Source organism: Sus scrofa, chromosome 5, assembly GCF_054392235.1.
Source record: "Sus scrofa isolate SSC_HxYL_T2T_F1_AM1 chromosome 5, Sscrofa_HxYL_maternal_Yorkshire_Landrace_v2.0, whole genome shotgun sequence".
In the NCBI taxonomy this organism is placed as follows: Eukaryota; Metazoa; Chordata; class Mammalia; order Artiodactyla; family Suidae; genus Sus; species Sus scrofa.
This window is the reverse complement of record NC_139387.1, coordinates 7,228,551-7,249,073: the sequence shown is the minus strand read 5'-3', so window position 1 is coordinate 7,249,073 and position 20,523 is coordinate 7,228,551. Positions and strand designations below refer to the sequence as shown.

The 20,523-nt window shown below is 60.0% G+C and overlaps 2 protein-coding genes across 9 annotated transcripts in view; one reads left to right on the top strand and one right to left on the bottom strand.

Moving 5' to 3' along the window:
* The window catches only part of L3MBTL2 (L3MBTL histone methyl-lysine binding protein 2), a 19,568-nt gene extending 10,193 nt beyond the window's left edge, over window positions 1–9,375 (top strand). The window contains exons 7-17 of one of the 6 annotated variants that reach the window (XM_084955210.1): window positions 821–955; window positions 1,245–1,333; window positions 4,072–4,270; window positions 4,637–4,713; window positions 4,892–4,996; window positions 5,645–5,792; window positions 6,152–6,234; window positions 6,450–6,684; window positions 7,161–7,226; window positions 8,444–8,560; window positions 8,887–9,375. In XM_084955210.1, the coding sequence (XP_084811336.1) occupies window positions 821–955; window positions 1,245–1,333; window positions 4,072–4,270; window positions 4,637–4,713; window positions 4,892–4,996; window positions 5,645–5,792; window positions 6,152–6,234; window positions 6,450–6,684; window positions 7,161–7,226; window positions 8,444–8,560; window positions 8,887–8,999 (1,367 nt within the window). In that variant the 3' untranslated portion in view covers window positions 9,000–9,375. Of the gene's footprint in view, window positions 1–820; window positions 956–1,244; window positions 3,581–4,038; window positions 4,271–4,636; window positions 4,714–4,891; window positions 4,997–5,644; window positions 5,793–6,151; window positions 6,235–6,449; window positions 6,685–6,876; window positions 6,928–7,157; window positions 7,227–8,443; window positions 8,561–8,886 lie in introns of those variants that run through there. The other 5 variants (XM_021091462.2, XM_001929185.5, XM_005653110.4 and 2 more) reach the window with 5 other exon arrangements.
* CHADL (chondroadherin like) lies at window positions 2,415–20,523 on the bottom strand. Of its 3 annotated transcripts, none has more exons than XM_084955196.1 (6): window positions 20,406–20,523; window positions 18,783–18,951; window positions 16,333–18,036; window positions 15,665–15,831; window positions 14,499–14,697; window positions 2,415–4,629 (listed from the first exon to the last, which is right to left on the bottom strand). In XM_084955196.1, the coding sequence occupies exons 1-6, from the start codon at window positions 20,411–20,413 to the stop codon at window positions 4,600–4,602; spliced, it is 2,277 nt and encodes a 758-aa protein (XP_084811322.1). In that variant the 5' UTR covers window positions 20,414–20,523; the 3' UTR covers window positions 2,415–4,599. The 3 variants fall into 3 exon arrangements, with proteins under 3 accessions (XP_084811322.1, XP_005653164.3, XP_084811321.1); XM_005653107.4 differs by lacking the exon at window positions 2,415–4,629 and adding an exon at window positions 8,420–8,632; XM_084955195.1 differs by lacking the exon at window positions 2,415–4,629 and having other exon boundaries at window positions 14,231–14,697.

Below are 20,523 nucleotides of genomic sequence, written 5' to 3'. Positions count from 1 at the left end.
GTTCCGGGCCCAGGCAGGGTCGCGGCTGCAGAAAAACATATCCAGGTGGATAGGCAGGAAAATTAGCTTCAAAAGCAAACAGAGGAGGAGTTCCCATCGTGGCTCAGTGGTTAACGAATCCGACTAGGAACCATGAGGTTGCAGGTTTGATTCCTGGCCTTGCTCAGTGGGTTGGGGATCTGGCTCAGATCCCGTGTTGCTGTGGCTCTGGCATAGGCCAGCAGCTACAGCCCCGATTCTACTCCTAGCCTGGGAACCTCCACATGCCACAGGTGTGGCCCTAGAAAAGACCAAAAAAAAAAAAAAAAAAAAAAAAAAAGGCAAACAGAGGAGTTACTGTTGTGGCTCATTGGTAATGAACCTGAATAGTAGCTGTGAGGATGCAGGTTCAATCCTTGGCCTCACTGGGTGGGTTAAGTAGCTGCTGTTGCCAGGAGCTGTGGTGTAGGTCAGATCCCACGTTGTGGTGACTGTGGTGTAGGCCGGCAGCTGTAGGTCCAATTCGACCCCTAGCCTGGGAACCTCCCTATGCCTCCAATGCAGCCCTGGGAACCAAAATCAGAAAGCCGGATCACTGGACTTGCAATTCTCTTGCCTGCCTTAGAGGGGCCGCAGAGCTTTTTAAGTTTATTCCAGAGCTGGTCCTGCTGGAGATGGATTCTCACCACTCTGCCGTGCTGCTTTCTGAGGAAGCGGCGTGGGTGCTTCTGGGCTCTGACTGTTGCGGAAGGAGTTATTGGAACAGGCAGTGAACGTTCAGCTGAGGCTGGAGAAGAGCGACCGATGGCCTAAGAGTGTACCTTTCCCTCTTCCTTCCCAGGGTACCGGGTGCTGCTCCGGTACGAAGGCTTTGAAAATGATGCCAGCCATGACTTCTGGTGCAACCTGGGCACTGTGGACGTCCACCCCATTGGCTGGTGTGCCATCAACAGCAAGATCCTGGTGCCCCCGCGGAGTGAGTTGCTGAGCGCCTTCCCCTTGCCGGTTCCTGCAGGGCCCTTGGGAGAAGGGGTGTCCTGACTTAGTTGAGACCAGATCAGAACCCACTTGCCTCCTTGTGCCCTGTCCCCCCTTGTCCCAGAGGCCCCTTGGTAGATCCAGGCTGGGGAGCCTGATTTTATAAGATGAGGTGATCGGTGGCCTGAAAGGCAGGAACAAGTGATCAGTCCCCTCTGCTGCTCCCAGGGCAGCTCCATCTGTGGGAGCGCCGCCCGTCTAGTCAGGATCCTGCTCTGTCTCCACAGCCATCCACGCCAAGTTCACCGATTGGAAGGGCTACCTCATGAAGCGGTTGGTGGGCTCCAGGACGCTTCCCGTGGACTTCCACATCAAGGTCTGGCCCGGAGCCCTTTGGGTCCCCCGACTCATCTCCTTCCTGCCCCTCCCGTTTTATCTGGGCTTCGCGCTGCTCCTGTGCCTCTCAGTCTCAGCGGCTCCAGGTTTCCAAAGGATGGACAGCGGCTGCCGTCCGCCTTCCCAGCCTCCCATCAGCCTCCTCCTGGTTCAGACTCCAGGGCAGCCACTCAGTCATGTTGTGTGGTCTGCCGTTTGTTCTTCTAGATGCTTACCTTTGCTCCGAGCATTTTCAGGAGCATTCATTCAATAGATCTGATCACTGGTCTTGGACACAGTACAAGAGCTAGAGTCCTGCCTTGAGGACTCTCCAGTCTGGCAGAGATGAAGTCATGCCCATGACTAATTACAAAATAGCCTTGATTCTGAACCAGGGATGTGCTTCACTCATCTGTGTGGCATTTCCAATTTTTAAAAATTATTTAGTTCCTTAACAAAAAAAATCACACATGGTGAAAATTCAGAGGGCTCCCAAGGCCACACAGTGAAGGCAGGGTCCCCCCGCCAGTGTGCCAGGCCTGCTGTTGTGCGGCTCACTCACGTAGGTGCCTGGGCCACATCTGACCCCGATGCTCACATGTGTTGTTCCCATGTCACCCTGAGTAAGTGTCACAGCAGCAAGCAGGGGAATGCAGGGCAGGCGCCACTGTGACATGTGATTGAACTGGTCTTGTGGCCTGAGGAGGAGCAGGTGCCGAGGGCTCCGTGGAGAATATAGCTTTTGAATTCTGCTTGGTGGGCGGCCTAGAAGCTGGTGGGGGGCCATCACACCCAAGGCCCCGGACGCTGGTGAGAACTGTGGGCCTTCACTGGCCTTCAGTGAGGAACGGTTCCAAGCACCTCAAAGAATGACTTTAGGACTTCCCTGGTGGCCTAGTGGTTAAGGATGCAGTGTTGTCACTGCCATGGCTCAGGGCACCGCTGTGGCCCAGGAACTTCTGTATGCTGCGAGGGCAGCCCACAGCAACAAAACCAAAAAAACCTGTTTTTCTCTTATTTGAACCTAGTGGGTAGTACTCACTTGTCATTTACCTCTATGTTTTAATATTCTTTTCATATTCTTTCCAACAGAACTGTAAGCTTTTTCTCCTCTGTTTCCTGTAGTTCTTTGCACAGGTGACAAGTTTGGCAGCTGAGGATGCACGTCTCCTATCCTCAGCTGGCCCTTGTTTGAGGATGAGGCAGGTGACTGTGGGTGACACAGGCCGCTAGGAGTATCCAGGTGGCCTCACCTCAGCTTAAATTAAAAGGAGCTTGATTCTGGGTGGCAGAGCAGGGCTCTGAGTCGGTCAGCAAGCATGCACGTACCCAGGGTCACGTACCCAGACCCTGCAGTGCACGCTGGAGGCTGCAGAAGCAGCTGCCTTTGAAGAAGTGGGGATGGAAAGATTAGAAGGGCGGGGTCCCTATGATGCCTGCAGTAGGTAAGGACTTCGTCAAGTGTTTGAATGAAGGCCCATCATCCATGTGTTTGTATGTTCAGTCAGAAAAAAAACATCAGGGTGTTCTCTTGTGTTCTCTTGTGGTGCGGCAGGTGAAGGATCTGGTGGTGGTACTGCGGTGGCTCGGCCCACTGCTGTGGTGTGGGTTCGATCTCTGCCCCAGGAACGTCCATATGCTGTAGGCACAGCCAAGAAAAAAGTCAGCTGAGCACGCCCTCTGTGCCTCGTTCTGCGCTCAGAGCTAAAACACTAACCCTATCCTTTGCCTTTGCAGACCTCGAGTTCTAGCGTAGCGTGTGGCCTTAAACCAGGGTGTTGTCGGGTCGGGTCAGGGTCACCCTGAGAAGGCACAGAGGGAAGGAGCGTGTCAGAAAAGGCCAGGTGGGGGTGGACCCGGGACCCCAGCCCGGGCCTCACCCTGCGTCTCCATCTGCTAAATGGGTCAGGTGTATTCCCGCCCTTGAGCTGAGGGCTGAAGGATCCCTGTCCTGGTGGCTGCTTTGTGACCTTCTGGGGGGATTTGGAAAAGCACGGCTCAGTCCCCACACCTGAGCCTGCAGCGCCCTGGTGCTGGAAAAGCCCCACAAAGCTTAGTCACCCATCCCCTACCCCCGGCAGGACAGCACCAAAGCCTCCAGAATCTCCAGCTCCTCCCCAGGAGTCCCCCCAGGGCAGCAGCTCGTGGGCATCTGTCTTTTGCAGTGTCAGAGACGTGGCATCCTGACTGAGGCACTGTGGAAGCTGTTCAGAGCCACTGCTCAGCGGGGCCGGAGCTGAAATTAGATGTACGGAGGCAAAGGGCGCTCGGTTCTCTAACCCCGAGGCCTGTGCGCCATCAGCTGGGGGCTGGAAGGTAGAGGGGACGTGGGGTACCCGTGTGACCAGAGCGCAGGTCCCCGAAAGAGCACGAGGCTGGAGCCCTTGGAGCCCAGCTCTGCTACCCGCGAGCCTGTGCGACTCTGAGGAAGTCCCGCCTCCCTGGGTCCCTGTTTCCTTTGTCTGGAAAGTGACTGTAAGTCCCGTCACCGTGACTTACCCGCACACGTCGTGACCATCACGTCATCAGTGTCACCCTAGGGACTTGGAGCCAGGGCTGAACCTGGGGACAGGAGGGCTCACCTGCCTGCCTCCTGACCTGGGCTTTGGGGCGCCTCCGCCGCACCCGCCCCGTCCTCTGGCTTCTTTGAAGAGACGGAGCAGGGAGAGGCCGCGTGGCCACGGCAGGCTGGTGCTGTCGTTGCAGATGGTGGAGAGCATGAAGTACCCCTTCCGGCAGGGCATGCGGCTCGAGGTGGTGGACAAGTCCCAGGTGTCGCGGACCCGCATGGCTGTGGTGGACACGGTCATCGGGGGTCGCCTACGGCTCCTCTACGAGGATGGCGACAGCGACGATGACTTCTGGTGCCACATGTGGAGCCCCCTGATCCACCCTGTGGGTTGGTCACGGCGTGTCGGGCACGGCATCAAGCTGTCAGGTAACGTGGGTCTGGCTGAGCGGTGGGGTGACTGTGTGCCTTGCGGGTGGCCGTGCTTGACCAGGGGTCCCAAGAGGTCGAGGGACTTGACCAAGGCCACTTGGCTTGAAGCATAAAAACTGATTGAAACCAGAGGCTACAGGCCCCATCCTCTCCCACGTCAAGTGGGAAGAGAAGAGTCCGGGTCTTAAGGGCTGAATCCCCCTCCAGAGAGAGGCCCTGGGCCTTCCGCCTCCTAGTGCTGGGGTGGCGCGAAGATACGGATTAGAGCCTGGGCAAGGCGGCCCCACACTTCTGGGGGAGGCGTGGAGGTGGCCCTGGTAGCAGCTTCACTTCTCTCTTCCCCATCTGTCGTCTCCCTAAAAGAGAGGCGCAGCGACATGGCCCACCACCCCACCTTCCGGAAGATCTACTGTGACGCTGTTCCTTACCTGTTCAAGAAGGTGAGGCCCAGCCCTCAGGCGCGTTCCCCTTGGCTGCACGTCCACCCCGGGCCTGCAGCCTCCTCCCTGGCATGTTCCTGCCCCCTCGCTTCCTTCCAGGCCGATGGCACACCATGGCCTGCTTCCCCCCATCGCCTGGGCCAGCCCGGAGTTTCCCCAGCTGCCCCGTTCCTTTTAGGTTCGAGCCGTCTACACGGAAGGCGGTTGGTTTGAGGAGGGGATGAAGCTAGAGGCCATTGACCCCCTGAATTTGGGCAACATCTGTGTGGCAACCATCTGCAAGGTGAGCTTGGGGCAGGCCCCCGCCTCCCGCCTGGCTTCCTGCGGGCACGGGGGTGGCAGAACTCGGCACGCAGTGTCCATCCCGTCTTCCTGGTACTGGCTGCTCTTTGGCACCTGCTTTTTCTGAGTGGAGCCTTAGCTCCTCACTCAGCATCTGCTCTCAAGTTGCGGTCAGAGCCAGGCTGGACAGGTGCTGATTGAAGCCCTGGCCTGAGCCTGGCTCTGTCCCCTCGCTGGGGGCCTTCCTGCCAAGACCTGCCATCTCTTTTGAGTGCTGGCCTGGCCAAAAGCCGCAGCTGGCTGGCTTTGCTGCAGACCTTGCCACCGCTGCCTGGGGAGCAAACTGGGGGACATGCCGATTGTCCATCCAGCACGTCTCCAGGCTGGGCCCATGTGCTCACCCCGAGAACCCAGTGACCAAAGGGCAGATGGCGTTCCTGCTGGCACAGCATTTGCTGTCTAGTGAGGAAGCCCAGAGATCCCACGATTACGGGCTGCACGAGTGCTCAGTGCTCTGAAGTGGCTCAGGGACGGCTGAGAACTGGCTCCAGGTGGATCCACCCGCCTCGTGGCCCCATTGCCCTGGGCCGGGGGTGCAGCTCAGGAGGCCGTGTTCTGTCTGCCCCGCCCCCTCCCCACCGCCCACTAGGTGCTCCTGGACGGCTACCTGATGATCTGTGTGGACGGGGGGCCCTCCACAGACGGCTCGGACTGGTTCTGCTACCACGCCTCTTCCCACGCCATCTTCCCAGCCACCTTCTGCCAGAAGAACGACATCGAGCTTACACCCCCGAAAGGTAAGACGAGCCGGAAGGGGCAGGGGGAGGCCCTGATTCCTGGCCTTGCTAGACCCTGCTAGACCTTGGAGCTTGAGCTGCCTGAGGACTGGAGAGGTGACAGAGCTACCCGAGGTCACCACCAGCCCTTGGTCTGGGCTGGCTCGCCCCATGGCTGGTACGTGGCTCGGTGAGCAGTCAACCACCTGTAGGACAGAACCAGGTCCTAGCAGGTACCAGCCAGGGGAGGAGGGAGAAGGCTCCTGCAGAGACTCCGGGCTGGATCCTGACCGAGCTGTGGGCGCCCTTGGCCATGGGGGGCTTGGCGGAACTCTCTCCGGCTCCCCTTCGGCCCTCAGCCGGACTTTCCACTGCTCCAGGGTACGAGGCTCACACTTTCAGCTGGGAGACCTACTTGGAGACGACCAAGGCGAAAGCGGCGCCATCGAGACTCTTCAACATGGTGAGGGGACCAGGAGGCAGGGGCCCGGGGTGGCCTTGGGACGGCCCTACCTGTTCCCACTCCTTTCCTTGAGTCTGTGCTGCTGAGACCGGCCGCAAACTCCGACGCCAGCCCCGAGCCGAGCAGTTCAGCCGGTCCCTTTCCCAGGGGGTGGTGTGGGCACAGAGTGCGGTGGGATCGCTGGTCAGAGGAACCTGCCCTGCTCCCTCCCCCAGGACTGCCCCAACCACGGCTTCAAGGTGGGCATGAAGCTGGAGGCCGTGGACCTGATGGAGCCCCGGCTCATCTGTGTGGCCACCGTGAAGCGGGTGGTGCATCGGCTCCTCAGCATCCACTTCGACGGCTGGGACAGCGAGTACGACCAGTGGGTGGACTGCGAGTCCCCGGACATCTACCCCGTCGGCTGGTGTGAGCTCACCGGCTACCAGCTCCAGCCGCCCGTGGCCACAGGTCTGGGCTCTCACGGCCCTAAGCGGCTCTTGACTTTGCTCTTCCTTTTCCTTCCTGCCAATCACTCCCCCTGCCCTGTGTCCCCCTCGTTCTCTGGCATGAGATGGAGACGCTCCTGGACCACTTCCGAGAAGAGTGGCCCCTGCCTCCCTCCCCCTGACTTCTCTGTCTCCCTCTCCCTCTGGCCTGCAGAGCTCCTTCCTTGACCTTGCCCACTCTGTCATATGCTCGTGCCCCTGTGCACCCAGGTAAACCCCCAGGTCCCTCCGGGAGCCCTGCCCATGGGGTGGGAAGAAGGGACGGCTGTGCTCCGGTCCCTCCCCGCAGCCCCCTCCCTGTTCTCACTGCCCAGCTCTGGCTTTCCTTCTGGGGGTGTCCCTGCGTAAGGGGGGCCAGCGAGGGGCGGGCAGGGGTCTCGGGATGTGCTTGCAGCCTGTGTCTGAGCCTCACCTCTTGTCCCTGCCTGTCAACAGCAGAGCCCACCACACCTCTGAAGGCCAAAGAGGCCACAAAGAAGAGAAAGAAACAGTTCGGGAAGAAAAGTAAGTGAGGCTCTAAAGCTGCCTGGCTGGCGGGGGCCTGGCAGCAGCTGAGCCTGTGTCCTGGGGAGCTGAGGTGGCGGGTCGCCTCTTAGGTAGCCTGGTTCATGCTCCCGCCTTTTGCCCAATGGGCCCGTCAGTCACCCCGGGTGTTCAGGGACCCAGATCATAAGTAGGGGGTCTTTGGTCTTTGGCAGTGGTCAGGATGGCCAGGAAAAGGGACAAGAGGTTGTATTTGAGAGAGAAGGGGAGCCGTGGCCTCTGAGGCGATGTGTGCCGCTGGGTTTGAAATTAAAAGGTACCAGAGGACTGGAAGCTGCTCCCCAAGGCTGTTGTGTTCCCTGGTGACCCCCAGCGGGTGGGAGCAAGGGCAGCCTCCAAGCTCCGGGGACATCTCCACAGGCAGGGCTGTTCTCGGCTGGAGAGGTGGCCCCTGCCGTGGCACCATGCAGAGAGGAAGCAGTTCTGGTCCCCAGGCAGAATTAAGACCCTGCGAGGGTGTGGAGTTGATCAAGTGGCAGGACCCTGTGCCCTTCAAAACCAAGGGCTGGCAAAGTCACACTTCAGAGGTGGGAAAAGGATCAGAAAAGGGAAGCTTGGAGTTTCCTTGTGGCACAGCAAGCTAAGGATCTGGCATTGTCAACCGTGACCCGGTTGCTGCTGTAGCACAGGTTCCACCCTGGCTCAGAAACTTCCACATGCCTCAGAGCAGCCAAAAGAAGAAAAAGAAAAGGGCAGCTTAATAACCACAGGTGGGGTGCGTGAAATTAATCTTTTCTTGGAGAAAACCTCTGAGCCCCGGGCAGTCCTAGAGGTGAGGTCAGAGGTCGGGCCTTCTCCCTCCCCAGTGGGGGCCTTCCGCACTGCCTGCCCGCTGGGGGGAGACCCACCCTTGCACTTCACATGGATACAGCCCCAACCTGGATTTCATTCTGTTTTTATTTATTTATTTATTTTTGCCTCTTCTAGGGCTGCTCCTGCGGCATATGGAGGTTCCCAGGCTAGGGGCTGAATTGGAGCTGTAGCCGCCGGCCTCCGCCAGAGCCACAGCAACGTGGGATCCGAGCCGCATCTGTGACCTACACCACAGCTCACGGCAACGCCGGATCCTTAACCCACTGAGCAAGGCCAGGGATCGAACCCGCAACGTCATGGTTCCTAGTTGGATTCGTTAACCACTGAGCCATGACAGGAACTCCACATTCTGTTTTTATTCAAAGGAAAAAGAATACCACCAACCAAGACCCGGCCCCTCAGACAGGGGTCCAAGAAGCCCCTGCTGGAGGATGACCCGCAGGCCGCAGAGAAGATCTCGTCGGAGCCCGTTCCTGATGAGAGTAAGAGCCTCCTGCGCGGGTCCAGGCGGCCGGCGGCTCTGGGGCTCAGAGGCGGGCCTGCTCCTTCCCCACCTGGCGCGGGAGAGCAGACTCAGGCTGAAGGGGGTTTGCTGGGCACAAAGCCGCCCTTAGCCCCCTGGGCCCAGGCTTCCCAAACACCCAGCCAACGCTGAAAGGAGCCTTTCCTCTGGGCCCGCAGGGTGGGGCCTCCCCTGCTGCCTGCCCACCTGGCCAGGGCCTCTCCTCGCCCGGTGCCGAGGGCCTGTCTGTGGGAAGCCAGGCCCTGAGCCCTGCCCGGGGTCAGGCGCGCTCCTCTCCCTCCTCAGTCATCACCGTGCGCGTGAAGGAAGAGCACCTGGACATGGCCTCGCCCAACAAGGCCCCGAGTCCCCAGCTGCCTGTTCCCATCGAGAACATCAAGCAGGAGACAGACGACTGAGCCCGCCTCGCTGCCAGCCTGGCCGCCGCCGCTGCCACCACCCTCCACCCCCTTCCTTTGGAGACTGAGCCTTTTTGTGTAAAATCGGCCTGGTGCCGCGAGGCCAGGCACCAAGGGAACAGCCAGGGTCTCCTCCGGCCGGGCCTGCGCGGCCGGGGCTGCCCGAGACGCGCAGATGCGCCGCGAGCGGCTCCCTCTCCAGCCAGAGCTCCTTACTACCGCCCCTCCACACCCACCGTGTCCCTCAACTGCAGGGGTGGGGGACACACTGGGTGGTGGGGGGGGTATGGCACACGTGCACACACTCCTGCCCGAGCAAGTCATAAATAAAGGTCTGGAGCAGCGCTCAGGGGAGACAGTCCCCTGACTGATGCAAGTGGTGCAGCCTCTTCAGCAAGCGGAAGAGCCTTCCCGGCCTCCGGGGTTGGCCCTCTGCTCTGCGCTCCCAGAAGCCCCAGGCCCCAGCTCCGGCCGGCAGCTGAACAGCAGTGACCAGGCTACACAGGTTTTGGTGACTTGTGAGGTGGCCTTGACCTGTTTTCTTTTTCGGCATGAGGACTGACTGACTCCCCCACCCCTGCACCCTCGGCATTTGGAAGTTCCTAGGCTAGGGACAACACTGGGTCCTTAACCCACTGAGCTACCAGGGAGCTCCATACCACATCCATTTCGAAAAAGTACAGTGGCTCAAAGGCAGGGTCTGTTCTCTGGTACTGGGGGTTTGCAGGGGCCTTGGTGGGAAAGACTGCACCAGCCCTGTGCTACTGGAGAGGTGGGCAGGAAGGTGAGCTCAGCATGTGCACACGAGCGTCTGTGGCCTGAGAGGGAGCCTGCCTCCGGCATTAACCTTTATCTGCGCTGGAGCCCAGCCTGGCGATGACATGACCTTTTCATTCCCCTTCCCCCTATTTGTTTTGTTTTGCTTTGGTTTTTTGGCCGCCCCCGCAGCATATGGAGTTCCCGGGCCAGGGATAGGTCTGAGCCGCAGTTGCAACCTACAAGCCGCTGCCGCATCGTCGGGTTCTTAACCCACTGTGCCAGGCCGAGGATCAAACCTGCTCCAGAGACCCCCGCTCATCCCATTACACTGCAGTGGGAACCCCTCCCCTTCTCCCTATTAACCAGAGTCAGGTCTGGCCCTGCCAGAAGTCATTGGGCCTCAACAGCGGGGAGTGGGCAGCCCTGCTGGCTGAGGTGGCCCTACAGGAGCTCCTGGGGGAGGGCAAGGGACACACTCCCTGGTTCCTGTTCCTTACTGCCTGTGCCCCTCTTAACTCCATAATCCAATTCCCTCTGAAATTCTCTAAGTTCACCTAGCGTCCGCCCAAGTTGCAGCTGCTTTTATTTTTCCCTGTTAATCTCCTTTGAAACTCCTTCCTGTGACCCACTGTCTCTTCTCTTCCTGAAACCTGAGGTGTGCCAGGCCTCTCCTCAGCCTGTGGAGACAGCGTGGCGGGTGGGTGTCCAGCTGCCACTGGCCATGCTTGCCCAGTAGGGCGCTGACCGTAGGTGTGCTCAGGACCCAGTTATTGGTGTCACCCCAAAGACGGGCGACCAGCCCAAGGGGAGCTGATTTCCTGTCAGTTCAGAGAGCTTACCTTTTTCCTTTTCTTTCTTTTTTTGCTTTTTAGGGCCACACCCCCGCATACGGAAGTTCCCAGGCTAGGGGTCGAATTGGAGCTACAGCTGCTGGCCTACACCACAGCCACAGCAACATGGGATCTGAGCCACGTCTGTGACCCACACCACAGCTCACGGCAACGCCAGATTTTTAACCGACTGAGTGAGGCCAGGGATCGAACCCATATCCTCATGATTCCTAGTCAGGTTCATTAACCACTGAGCCACGAAGGGGACTCCCCGTTTCTTTTTCTAAATGCACTATGCAGAGTTCTAGTTGTGGCTTATCAGGTTAAGAACCCAACATAGTATCCATGGGGATGAGGGTTCAATCCTTGGCCTCGCTCAATGGACTGGGGACCCAGCGTTGCTGCCATCTGCAGCATGTGGCTTGGATCTGTGGCTACACCTGTGTTGTAGCCGGCAGCTGAAGCTCTGATTCAATCCCTAACCCAGAAACCTCCATATGCCGTGGGTGTGGCAGTAAAGAAAACAATTAAACAAATGCACTATGCAGGCCCATGTGGTACAGGAACCAGGCCTAGAAAGCACTCACAGCCTGAATTCCCCCAGAGCATGACGAGGCATGGAACACAGCGACAACCAAGAATGGGGCAGGTCCCAGGACGGGGGCCATGCCTTCCCCACCCCCACCTCACACAGACTTAAGTGGTGACGGTGACGGTCCTCCAGTGGGCTGGCACCCCCTTTCCTCCCTCCCTCCCACCCCGCCTTGGTCTGCTCAGGCGTCTTGCTGGGCCATGACCTGCCCAGCTGAGAGGAATTCATTATCCCTGATGCTCTTGCAGTTAAAGGATCCAGTTCTGGCTGAAATGCTTCTGGGACCTGTCTGGCATTTCTGCCTTTAGTTGCTTCTTCCTGAATGAAGAAGTGATGCTTACAGATGCTCTGGACAACGGAAGCCCCAGGATAAGGATGCAGAGCTGGAGGACAAGTTTAGCTGCCATTAAAGCCCCAGTCTGGCCTCCCCATACTTAACCTGTATGAGATAATTCAATCCCTTTCCTGAAGTCCATTTTGTCGGTATGTCCTTAGCAAGAGTGCCTTCTAGAAGTTCCCGTCCTGGTGCAGTGGTTAAGGACTCCAACTAGGAACCATGAGGTTGTGAGTTCGATCCCTGGCCTCGCTCAGTGGGTTAAGGATCCGGCATTGCCGTGATCTGTGGTGTAGGTTGCAGATGCGGCTCGGATCCCACGTTGCTGTGGCCCTGGCGTAGGCCGGTGACTATAGCTCCGATTGAACCTCTAGCCTGGGAACCTACATATGCTGGAGGAAGCGGCCCTCGAAAAGGCAAAAAGACAAAAAAAAGTGCCTTCTAATGTGCCAGCCCATGGCGCCCGCTCCGAAGATGAGCCGGAAGGTGCAGAGCAATAAACGAGTGCACCTGTCATCTCCTGAGTGCCCCGTCTCCATAGCAACAGCACGCTGTACTCTTACAGTCCACCAGTGCCCTCTCCCCAAACCCCAAGTTCCCCAAAGGCCAAGCCCGAGTCTTGTGTGGCTCCCTGGTGTGGGTCAGCCCAAATGCAAACACCGGACGAGGCCTCCTGCCCTTTCCTTTACGGCCACCCGACCCTCCAGTGTAGCCAAGGGAGCTGCTCTTGGTAACTGTGCCGGGCACTAGTTCACACAGCTTATTTGTTGTCTTTTTCTTTTTATGGCCACATCTGTGACATGGAAGTTCCCCACCCAGGTTCAAACCAGAGCTGCAGCTGTGGCCGACACCACACCCACGGAAACCCCAGATCTGAGCCACAGCTGGGGCCTATGCTGCAGCTTGTGGCAGCACCGGATCCTTAACCCACACGGCTTATTTCATCTTCACGGTAATCCTGTGAGGACATGCTGACTTCATTTTGCAGATAAGAAAAAGGCTCATTAAACTTTAGTAACTTGGTGGCTTAAACTGACAAGTGACAGCAGTGGGTGACAGCCAGGTTCATCTGCCACATGACCCCCAGCTGAGTGCCTTGAGCCAGGCGAGCACCCCCAGCCCAGCACACAATGCCAGGGCTCAGGGCTCTTACCCTTCTCCACTGCCTTTGTATTCCTGGGAGGAACGGCCACTTTCAACAAAGTGAAAACAAAAAACCTAGATCGGGGCTGGCACTGGTGGCACAGCATCTCCATAACAGAAACGGTGGGTGGCCGGCAGCGGCTGAGAAGTCCCAAACACCGTCGCAGCCACCATACTCTGAGTGGACCCACCAAGGCCGCTGCTCCTGAGCGGAGCTCAGCGCTCACACGAGCTCCCGCAGGGAGAGGGCACCGACGCTGCGTGTGAGCGCCGTTTCTGCAGAAAGCGCCGCGCACGTGTTGCTGAGATGAGGACGGCTGCAGTCAGTCGTTCAGGTTCCCAGTCTCGTTTCCAAGCCCGAAACGCTCACCTTCAGCCTGGGCTCTTTTTAGGGGTTCCTTTCCCGCTCCCAGCCCATCCCCACAGGGAACACTGTTTCGGGTTGATTGCGTCCCCACAAAGAAGCTATACCTCTGAATGAGACCTTACTCAGAAACAGGGTCTCCAGGGAGTTCCCATCGTGGCTCAGTGGGTTACAAACCCGACTAATAATCCATGAGGACGCAGGTTCAATCCCTGGCCTTGCTCAGTGGACTAAGGATCCAGCCTTGCCGCGAGCTGCGGTGTAGGTCACAGAGGCAGCTCGGATCTGGTGTTGCCATGGCTGTGGCAGAGCCCAGGAGCTGCAGCTCTGATTCAAACCCTAGCCTGGGAACTTCCATAACGCCACATCTGCAGCCCTAAAAAAGCAAAACAAAACAAAAACGGTCTCCACAGAGGTGATATGTTAAAATGAGGTCACTGGGGTGGGCCCTCCTCTGATGACTCGTGTCCTTATAAAAGGGGGGAATGTGGACACAGAGACGCAGGAAAATGACATGAAGAGATGGAGACGCCATGTGACGGCACGGGCAGAGACTGGAGTTGTGCTGCTGCAGCCAGGGGACATCTGAGGCCACCAGAAGCTGGAAGGGGCACGGAAGGTCCCCCTGGAGCCTTCAGAGGGAGCACAGCCCTGCTGACACCTTGACCTCAGACCTCTATCCTCACAACTGTGAGACAATAAATGCCTGGTGTTCTACCCACGCGGTTTGTTGTCCTTGCCAACAGCAGCCCTAGGAAGCTAATACAAACACCATCTGACAGTCCTCAGGCGCCCCCAAATCATTAAACTCCAGAGGCAGGCAGAGCCCTCTCCCCACCTTCCCAGAGCCCCCCTGTTCTGCCCAGGGTTTCCCTTTAAGGCCTGCCTCCCCTGTGTACCCGCAGCACACCGCAGGGTCCCCCACGTGGATGGGGCGCCCATGTCCTCCTGCTCCATCTTCTCTGATGAGCTGCGAGATTTTGCTACAACTGAGCACTGCGTTGTGAGGGGATTTGTCAGGATGGCAAACGTAAGGCCAAGGGGGTGATGGAGGGTGACCTGTGGCACCAACACACCCGCACTCCTGCTCTTCCCGGCCCAGGGCGAGCGAGGCCCCTGAGATCAGGGGCGGCAGCGGGGGTTGAGTGGGGGTAGGGGGTGCTGAATCAATAGCCGTCCAGCAATAAGTCACTCTCACGGACACACAGGGGCCAGGGATGCTGTGGTTTAATCAGGCCACTGTCCCACAGGATGAAATAGCATAAAGTTATTTCCTTACACACCCACCCTGGGCTTAGCTCAGAGGTGAAGGAGGTTAGGAGGGGATGGACATTACTGATCGGAAGCAAAAGGGTCACGGCCCAGCTCTAGAACCACATGAAACTGCAACCAAGATGAGTCAGATCCCTGCTACCTCCGGGGACTCTGGAACCTGACCCATCCGTCAAGGCCACCCCGCAGCTGCTCTCTGGCTAACCTTGTCTGCTCCGTGCTGTCTTCTCTTCCTGGGAGTTCTCTGGGCACCACGCCTGGGGGCTGGCGTCCGCTTGGCCTTCCTGGTGGCCCCACCGGGGCAGGCGTCAAAGACAGCAGCTGCAGCCTTCACCCTCTGGCCTCGGGCACTGGGAGGGGTGGCACAGGTGGCTCCCACACGCAGGTTCAGCCCAGTGAGCCACCTGGGGAGAAAGAGGGTTCAGAGAAGCTGCTGTGCTGAGCTTTCCAGCGTGGCGTGAGGAGGTCCTCAGGAATGTGGGGGCAGTGGGGCCGAGTGAGAGCAGACTCGGGAATCCTGGCTCAGCCTCGCACCAATTAACGCGACCCCCAGCAAGTCACTTCAAATCTCAACCCCTCCCTGTAAAACGGGGATAGTAATAAACAGAGGGCTGCTGACCCAGGCACCTTTCAAACCGATTTAGAGGAGCTAATTTAATGTGATTCTTGGAGTTCCCATTGTGGCTCAGCAGCTAATATTCATGAGGACAGGGGTTCAATCCCTGGCCTGGCTCAGTGGGTTAAGGATCCAATGTTGCCATGAGCTGTGGTGTAGGTTAGACGTGGCTTGGATCTGGTGTGGCTGTGGCTGTGGCATAGGCTAGCAGCTGTAGCTCTGATTGGACCCCTAGCCTGGGTACTTCCATAAGCCATGGGTGCGGCCCTAAAAAGCAATGCTAATAATAATATTAATAATAATAATGTGATTCGTAGAACCAACCACCACCAGGCAGACGTAATCACTATCATCCCCTTGACGGGTGAGGAAATGGCAGAAAGGTGTCATGGCTCCAAGTCAGACAGTCAAGGAAAGAGCTGGACTTGAGCCCGGGTCACAGACTCCGGGGTTCTTACTGCTCTCTTATGCAATTACGTAGAGTGTCTCCACACAATTACGAGGTCCCGCCCCACTAGGCTGAGTGGATTTCATGCCCACTTTATGGATGGGGGAAGAGAGGCTCAGAGAAGGCCACCCCAAGCCCTGCAGATGTCTGGCTCCCCCAAGAAGGGTAGCTGGCCCTGGCAGGACCCTCCCCTGCCAAAGGTGCTCAGTTGGTGCCGACGTGGTGCCCTGCGGAGATGGTGGAGGCTTGACTGCAGCCGGGGGGACCCTGGCTGGGGCGGGGGTGGGGGGTGAGTGGGGGTGCTCACCTGTGAAGCGGGAGCAGCTGGCAGTCACAATGGAAGGGATTGCCACTAAGGTCAATAAGCTCCAGCTGGCGGAGACCGGGCAGCGGGGGCAAAGCCTGCAGCTGGTTCTTCTGCAGGTACAGGCTCTGGAGCTGGGGTCCCAGGCCCGAGAAGGCCCCAGGAGAAATCTGCAAGAAGGTGTCAGGCCCTGGTGTGAGCTCCTGCCAGGTCCGTCCCACCCCCAGGCCTGGAAGGGAGCCCCACCCATGCTCCCCCAACAGGAGAGGCATAGAAAGCCTGAGGTGGGCAGGAAGGGCAGTGCTGGGGTGGAGCCAGGTTGGCTCAGAGCCAAAGCACTTGCCCTTTGCAAGTCACTCGGACCCCCACTTCATAGCTCATTCAGCTACCCTCAGATTCCCCTCATAATGGCAAAGCCCTGTCCACAAAGTAGGAAACCCTATGCACCCAGGTTCCTCCCTTCTCCAGGGCTTGGCAGTGCCCTCCCTGGCAAGCCCCTTCGTGTGGCCCAGGATCCTGCCTGGTCTGTGGCCCACACCTGAGCTCCCTGGGGCAGGGACCCTACGCCCAGCCTTGGGCCTGCTGCTGCAGGGCGGCAGTGTTTGCTGAAGGAACACAAGCCATATAGGGCTTTGTGCTGTCTCCGCCCACCCCCATACCTCTGTGCCCACCTGCTCCAGGCCACTGCTGTTCAGGAAGAGGTGTTGCAGTGAGCGGCCCACGGGCCGGAAGGCCCCCTCTTGCAGGGCCCTGAGCGGGTTCCCCGAGAGCTGCAGCTCCAGGAGGGCAGGCAGCCCCTCCAGGGCCTCCGTGGGCACCTCTGGCAGCTGGTTCCTGTCCAGGTGCAGCTTCTCCAGTTCCTGAGCTGGGCCCAGCGCCCCAGGGGACACTTGGGTGAGACGGTTCCCACTCAGGTAGAGCCAACGCAGGGCCCGCCCGGCTGCCAGGTCCCCGGGTGCCAGGCGGTCCACGGCGTTGTCCTGGAGGTGCAGGGAGAAGAGGCTGGGCAAGGCGCCCAAGGCGGCCCCTGGCACCTGCAGGAAGCGGTTGCGCTCCAGGTACAGGTAGCCAAGGCGGGGCGCCCCTTCGAGGGCGGTAGCGCTGAGGCCTGAGAGCCCGTTGTCAGAGAGGTAGAGGTAGATCAGGCTGCCCAGGCCCGCCAGGGCGCCCGCCTCCAGCTCTGTGATGCCGCAGTGCTGCAGGTGCAGCGACACCAGCCGGCCCAGGCCCTGGAAGGCCGCTCGCGGCACCAGGGGGAAGTGGTTCCGCCTCAGGTCCAGGAGCTGGGTGTCGTTGGGGAAGCCGCGGGGCACGGCGCGCAGGCCCCGGGCCTCACAGCCGCTGTGCCGGGACTCGGGGACGCACACGCAGGCGCGCGGGCAGGGCCGGGCCGCCCCGGCCTCCTCTTTGGGGGCGCCGGCAGGGGCGCGGGGCCGCGCGGCCGCCAGCTCCTCCTCCTCCTCCTCGTCCTCCAGCGCCCCGGCTCCCGGGCAGCGCAGGTCCCAGGGCCGCAGGGCCTCCAGGGCCTCGCCGCGCAGGCGCCGCGGCCCCCAGCACGCGCCGTCCGAGCGCACGCGCGCCCGCGCCAGCCACTCGAGCAGCGGCCGCGCGCGGCAGCCGCACCACAGCGGGTTCCCCTGCAGCCGCAGCCGGCGCAGCTGCCCCGGGCCCTGCGGCGGCAGCAGGGCGTCCAGCTGGTTCCCACGGAGGTCCAGGGTGTGCAGGCGGGGGCAGTGGGCGAAGGCCCTGGGGTCCAGGGCCTGCAGGGCCCCGTGCTCCAGCCTCAGCTCCCGCAGGCCGGGCAGCGCCAGCCCGTCCTCCTCGCCCGCGTAGGTGAAGGGGTTGTGGCCCAGCTCGAGGCGGGCCAGGCCGCGGGCCTGGGACAGGGCCAGCCCCGGCAGGGACTGCAGCTCGTTGTGGTGCAGGCTGAGCCGGCGCAGGGCGGGCAGGCCGGCCAGGGCCTCGGGGGCCAGCACGCTGAGCGCGTTGTGGGACAGCTGCAGCCAGCGGGCACGCACCAGCCCCTGGAAGGCCATGGGCGGCAGGTAGACCAGGGCGTTGTGGGCCAGGTTCAGCGTGGCCAGCGCGCCCAGCGCCCCGAACGTCCCCGGCCTCAGCTCCTCCAGCAGGTTCCCCTCCAGCTCCAGCCGCCGCAGCGAGCCCAGCCCGTCCAGCGCCTCCTGGGGCAGTGCGCTCAGGCGGTTGGAGGCCAGGTTGAGGAGGAGCAGGCGGCCCAGGCCGCGGAAGGCGCCCTCGGCCACCAGCTCCACCTGGCAGTGCCGCAGGTCCAGGTGTGTCAGGTAAGGCAGGTCCTGGAAGGCAGCTGGAGGGATCACCCTCAGCACGTTGCCCCGGAGGTCCAGCCGCTGCGTCAGCTGAGCAGGGAGAGGTAGGGGAGGCTGAGCAGCACAAGGACCACGGCCTGTGCCCCTTGCTGACCCCAGCCTTTGCACGTGCTGTGCCCTGACCTGGAACACTCTCCTCCCCTCACGTTTCCCTTATTCGAGTCATCCTGACACCACCTCTGGGAAGCCTTCCTCCCCAGCCACCTGGGTATCCCCCACTCTGGCACCTTGTGCATTGAATGGTCACGGCCTGCTTCTCTCTTCCTCTCTAGCACTTGACTCCATAGGGCAGAGACCGTCTCTTATCCCAGTGTATCCCAGTTCTCTGCCGTACGGCCTGTACTTACTTCAGTATCCATATAGGTCTCCTAACTTGTTTCAGTCATAGGATTATTTATTATTATTATTTTTGGTTTTTTTTGCTTTTTTGGGCCACACCCACGGCATATGGAAGTTCCCAGGCTAGGGGTCGAATCAGGGCCACAGCTGCCACCCACACGGCAGCTCACAGCAACGCTGGATCCCCGACCCACTGATGGAGGCCAGGGGTGTATACCAGTCGGATTCGTTTCCACTGCACCACAATGAGAACTCCAAGGTTTTAAATAGGTTGTCTCCCTGTTGTTGGTTATTATCATTCTTGTTTTACAGATGTGACGATTGAGGCTTAGAGAGGAAAAGTGACTTGCAAGGCCTCCCAGCCAGGCAGTGGCATATCTACTGGTGCCAGTGCAGGCTCCTCCTGCTACCACCCCCACCCCACTTGCCCCGCTGACCTCAGGAATGGCATTTGGCACCTCAGTGAGGTTCTGGTGCCGGCAGGCCACGTGACGCCTGGAATTGTCACAGATGCAGGTCTGTGGGCAGCGCTGGGCAGCTGCATGCCAGATTGGCCCCAGTGGCAGCAGCAGAGGAAGCAGCAGCACCAAGGAGACGCTCTGGGGCCTGGGAGAGAGAGGAAGGGTCAGTCATCCACAGGAGCAAGGGGTCCACACTGCACTCACTGAGCCCCAGCTCTTGTTCCTAGAGCCGCTCAGATGTCTTCCTCCTTGGGCCCCAGGGAAGCTGTCGTCACCCTGAGCCTCCAGCCCTTCCCAAGCAGAGGTTCCATCGTTACTCCTGTTTTACGCTTGAGGAAACAGACTCAGACAGGCCCCCTGGCGAGTGTCTCTGGTTGTCTGCCCAGTGAAGCTTTGTCAAAGGCAGTATGCCCAGGCTGCGGAGAGGCTCCAGGTCGGAGGGAGCCCTGACCTCCCAGGGCAAGGCTGGTGGTGGAAGGAGAATCAGCCATTGCTCAGACAGATGTGGCATCAGCACACGGTGGCGGGGCACGATGGCACCCACCTCGGAGGACAGCCCAGCAGTTGGAGGGGTGGACTCAGGCCTGGCTCGAGCTGGGAGGCAAGACTTGGGGATCTGAGAGCTTTGAGGCACTTTAATGGCTGGTCAGAGCTGTGCTGACAGGCAAGTGGGTGGCTCCGACTTCCCTCCTGTTTATTCCTCTGTTGTCCTTTCCCATCTTAGTGCCAGGCCGGACTGGGATGGGGAACTGAGGCCAGGGCCTTGGGGCTGTGCTTAGGACAGGGTCTGTCCACCCACTCCCCAACGAGCCATTTTTCCAGTTGGACCCTCTCACCTCTCAGCCCTGCCAGCCTCTTCACAGGGACCCTGCCGCCACGCTGGCGCTCCTGGCTTCCCCAGTGCGCCACTCACCACCACCAACCAGAGGGAACTTTCCAGACTACAGACGGGCCCTGACACCCTCAGCTGAACACCCTCTAGCGTCTCCTCACTGCCTTTGCTGGAAAGTCCTGACTCCTCATCCCCCATCTGGCATCTGCTCAGATCCCTCAGTGTCAGCCTCACCAGAAGCACGAAGAACGGGGCTCCCTCCTCTCTGCCTGTGACACCCCCATCCCAGCTCTTCCCTCATCCTCAGCTCTCTGGGTGGCCCTTCCTTGACCCCTGGGCTGGCTCCCACCTTGAGTGTCCCCCATTTCTGCTCATGGGGTTGTCACCACGTTTTTCAGTCACCTTGACTTCCCAGGGTCTGGCCCAGCCTTGGAGCTAGTGGCACCTTCTAGAGTCTGTGGTGAGACTGAGGCCCAGGGCAGGCCCGAGAGGGGGTGGCCCGTGGGGACAGCGCCATGAAGGACAAGTGCCCAGGCCTCCGATGGCTGCCGAGCTCTCAGGATCCTGGAGGACTAGCTCAGGGGAGCTCCCGGGAGCAGCAGCCATGCTCACCGCCTTCCTTAGAATCCACTTTGGATGCCCCTTGGACAGCCTCTGCCCAGGCGGTTCCCAGAGCCCCCGACAGGCCCCAAAAGGGGGCAGGGGCTTGCCTGCAGCCACTCTGCTTCTCTAACCCCTCCTTCCAACCCCAGGGCCCAAAGACTCACCCCGCCATGCTGACTGCCCGGCCGGTCCAGCCTGGAGGCACCCGGCACAGGGAAAGGCCGGCGACGGTCCCCGCCTGGACGCCGGCAGGAGCCCCCCTCCCGGCCCGCAGACCTGCCA

What these genes read in the sequence shown, in the direction of transcription:
- CHADL (XM_084955195.1), bottom strand. An exon ending in TGCCAAATGCCATTCCTGAG is followed by an intron (nt 18,037 to 18,782) that starts GTCAGCGGGGCA and finishes CTCCCTGCTCAG; the next exon opens with CTGACGCAGCGGCTGGACCT. An exon ending in CAGCTGCTCCCGCTTCACAG is followed by an intron (nt 14,698 to 15,664) that starts GTGAGCACCCCC and finishes CTTTCTCCCCAG; the next exon opens with GTGGCTCACTGGGCTGAACC.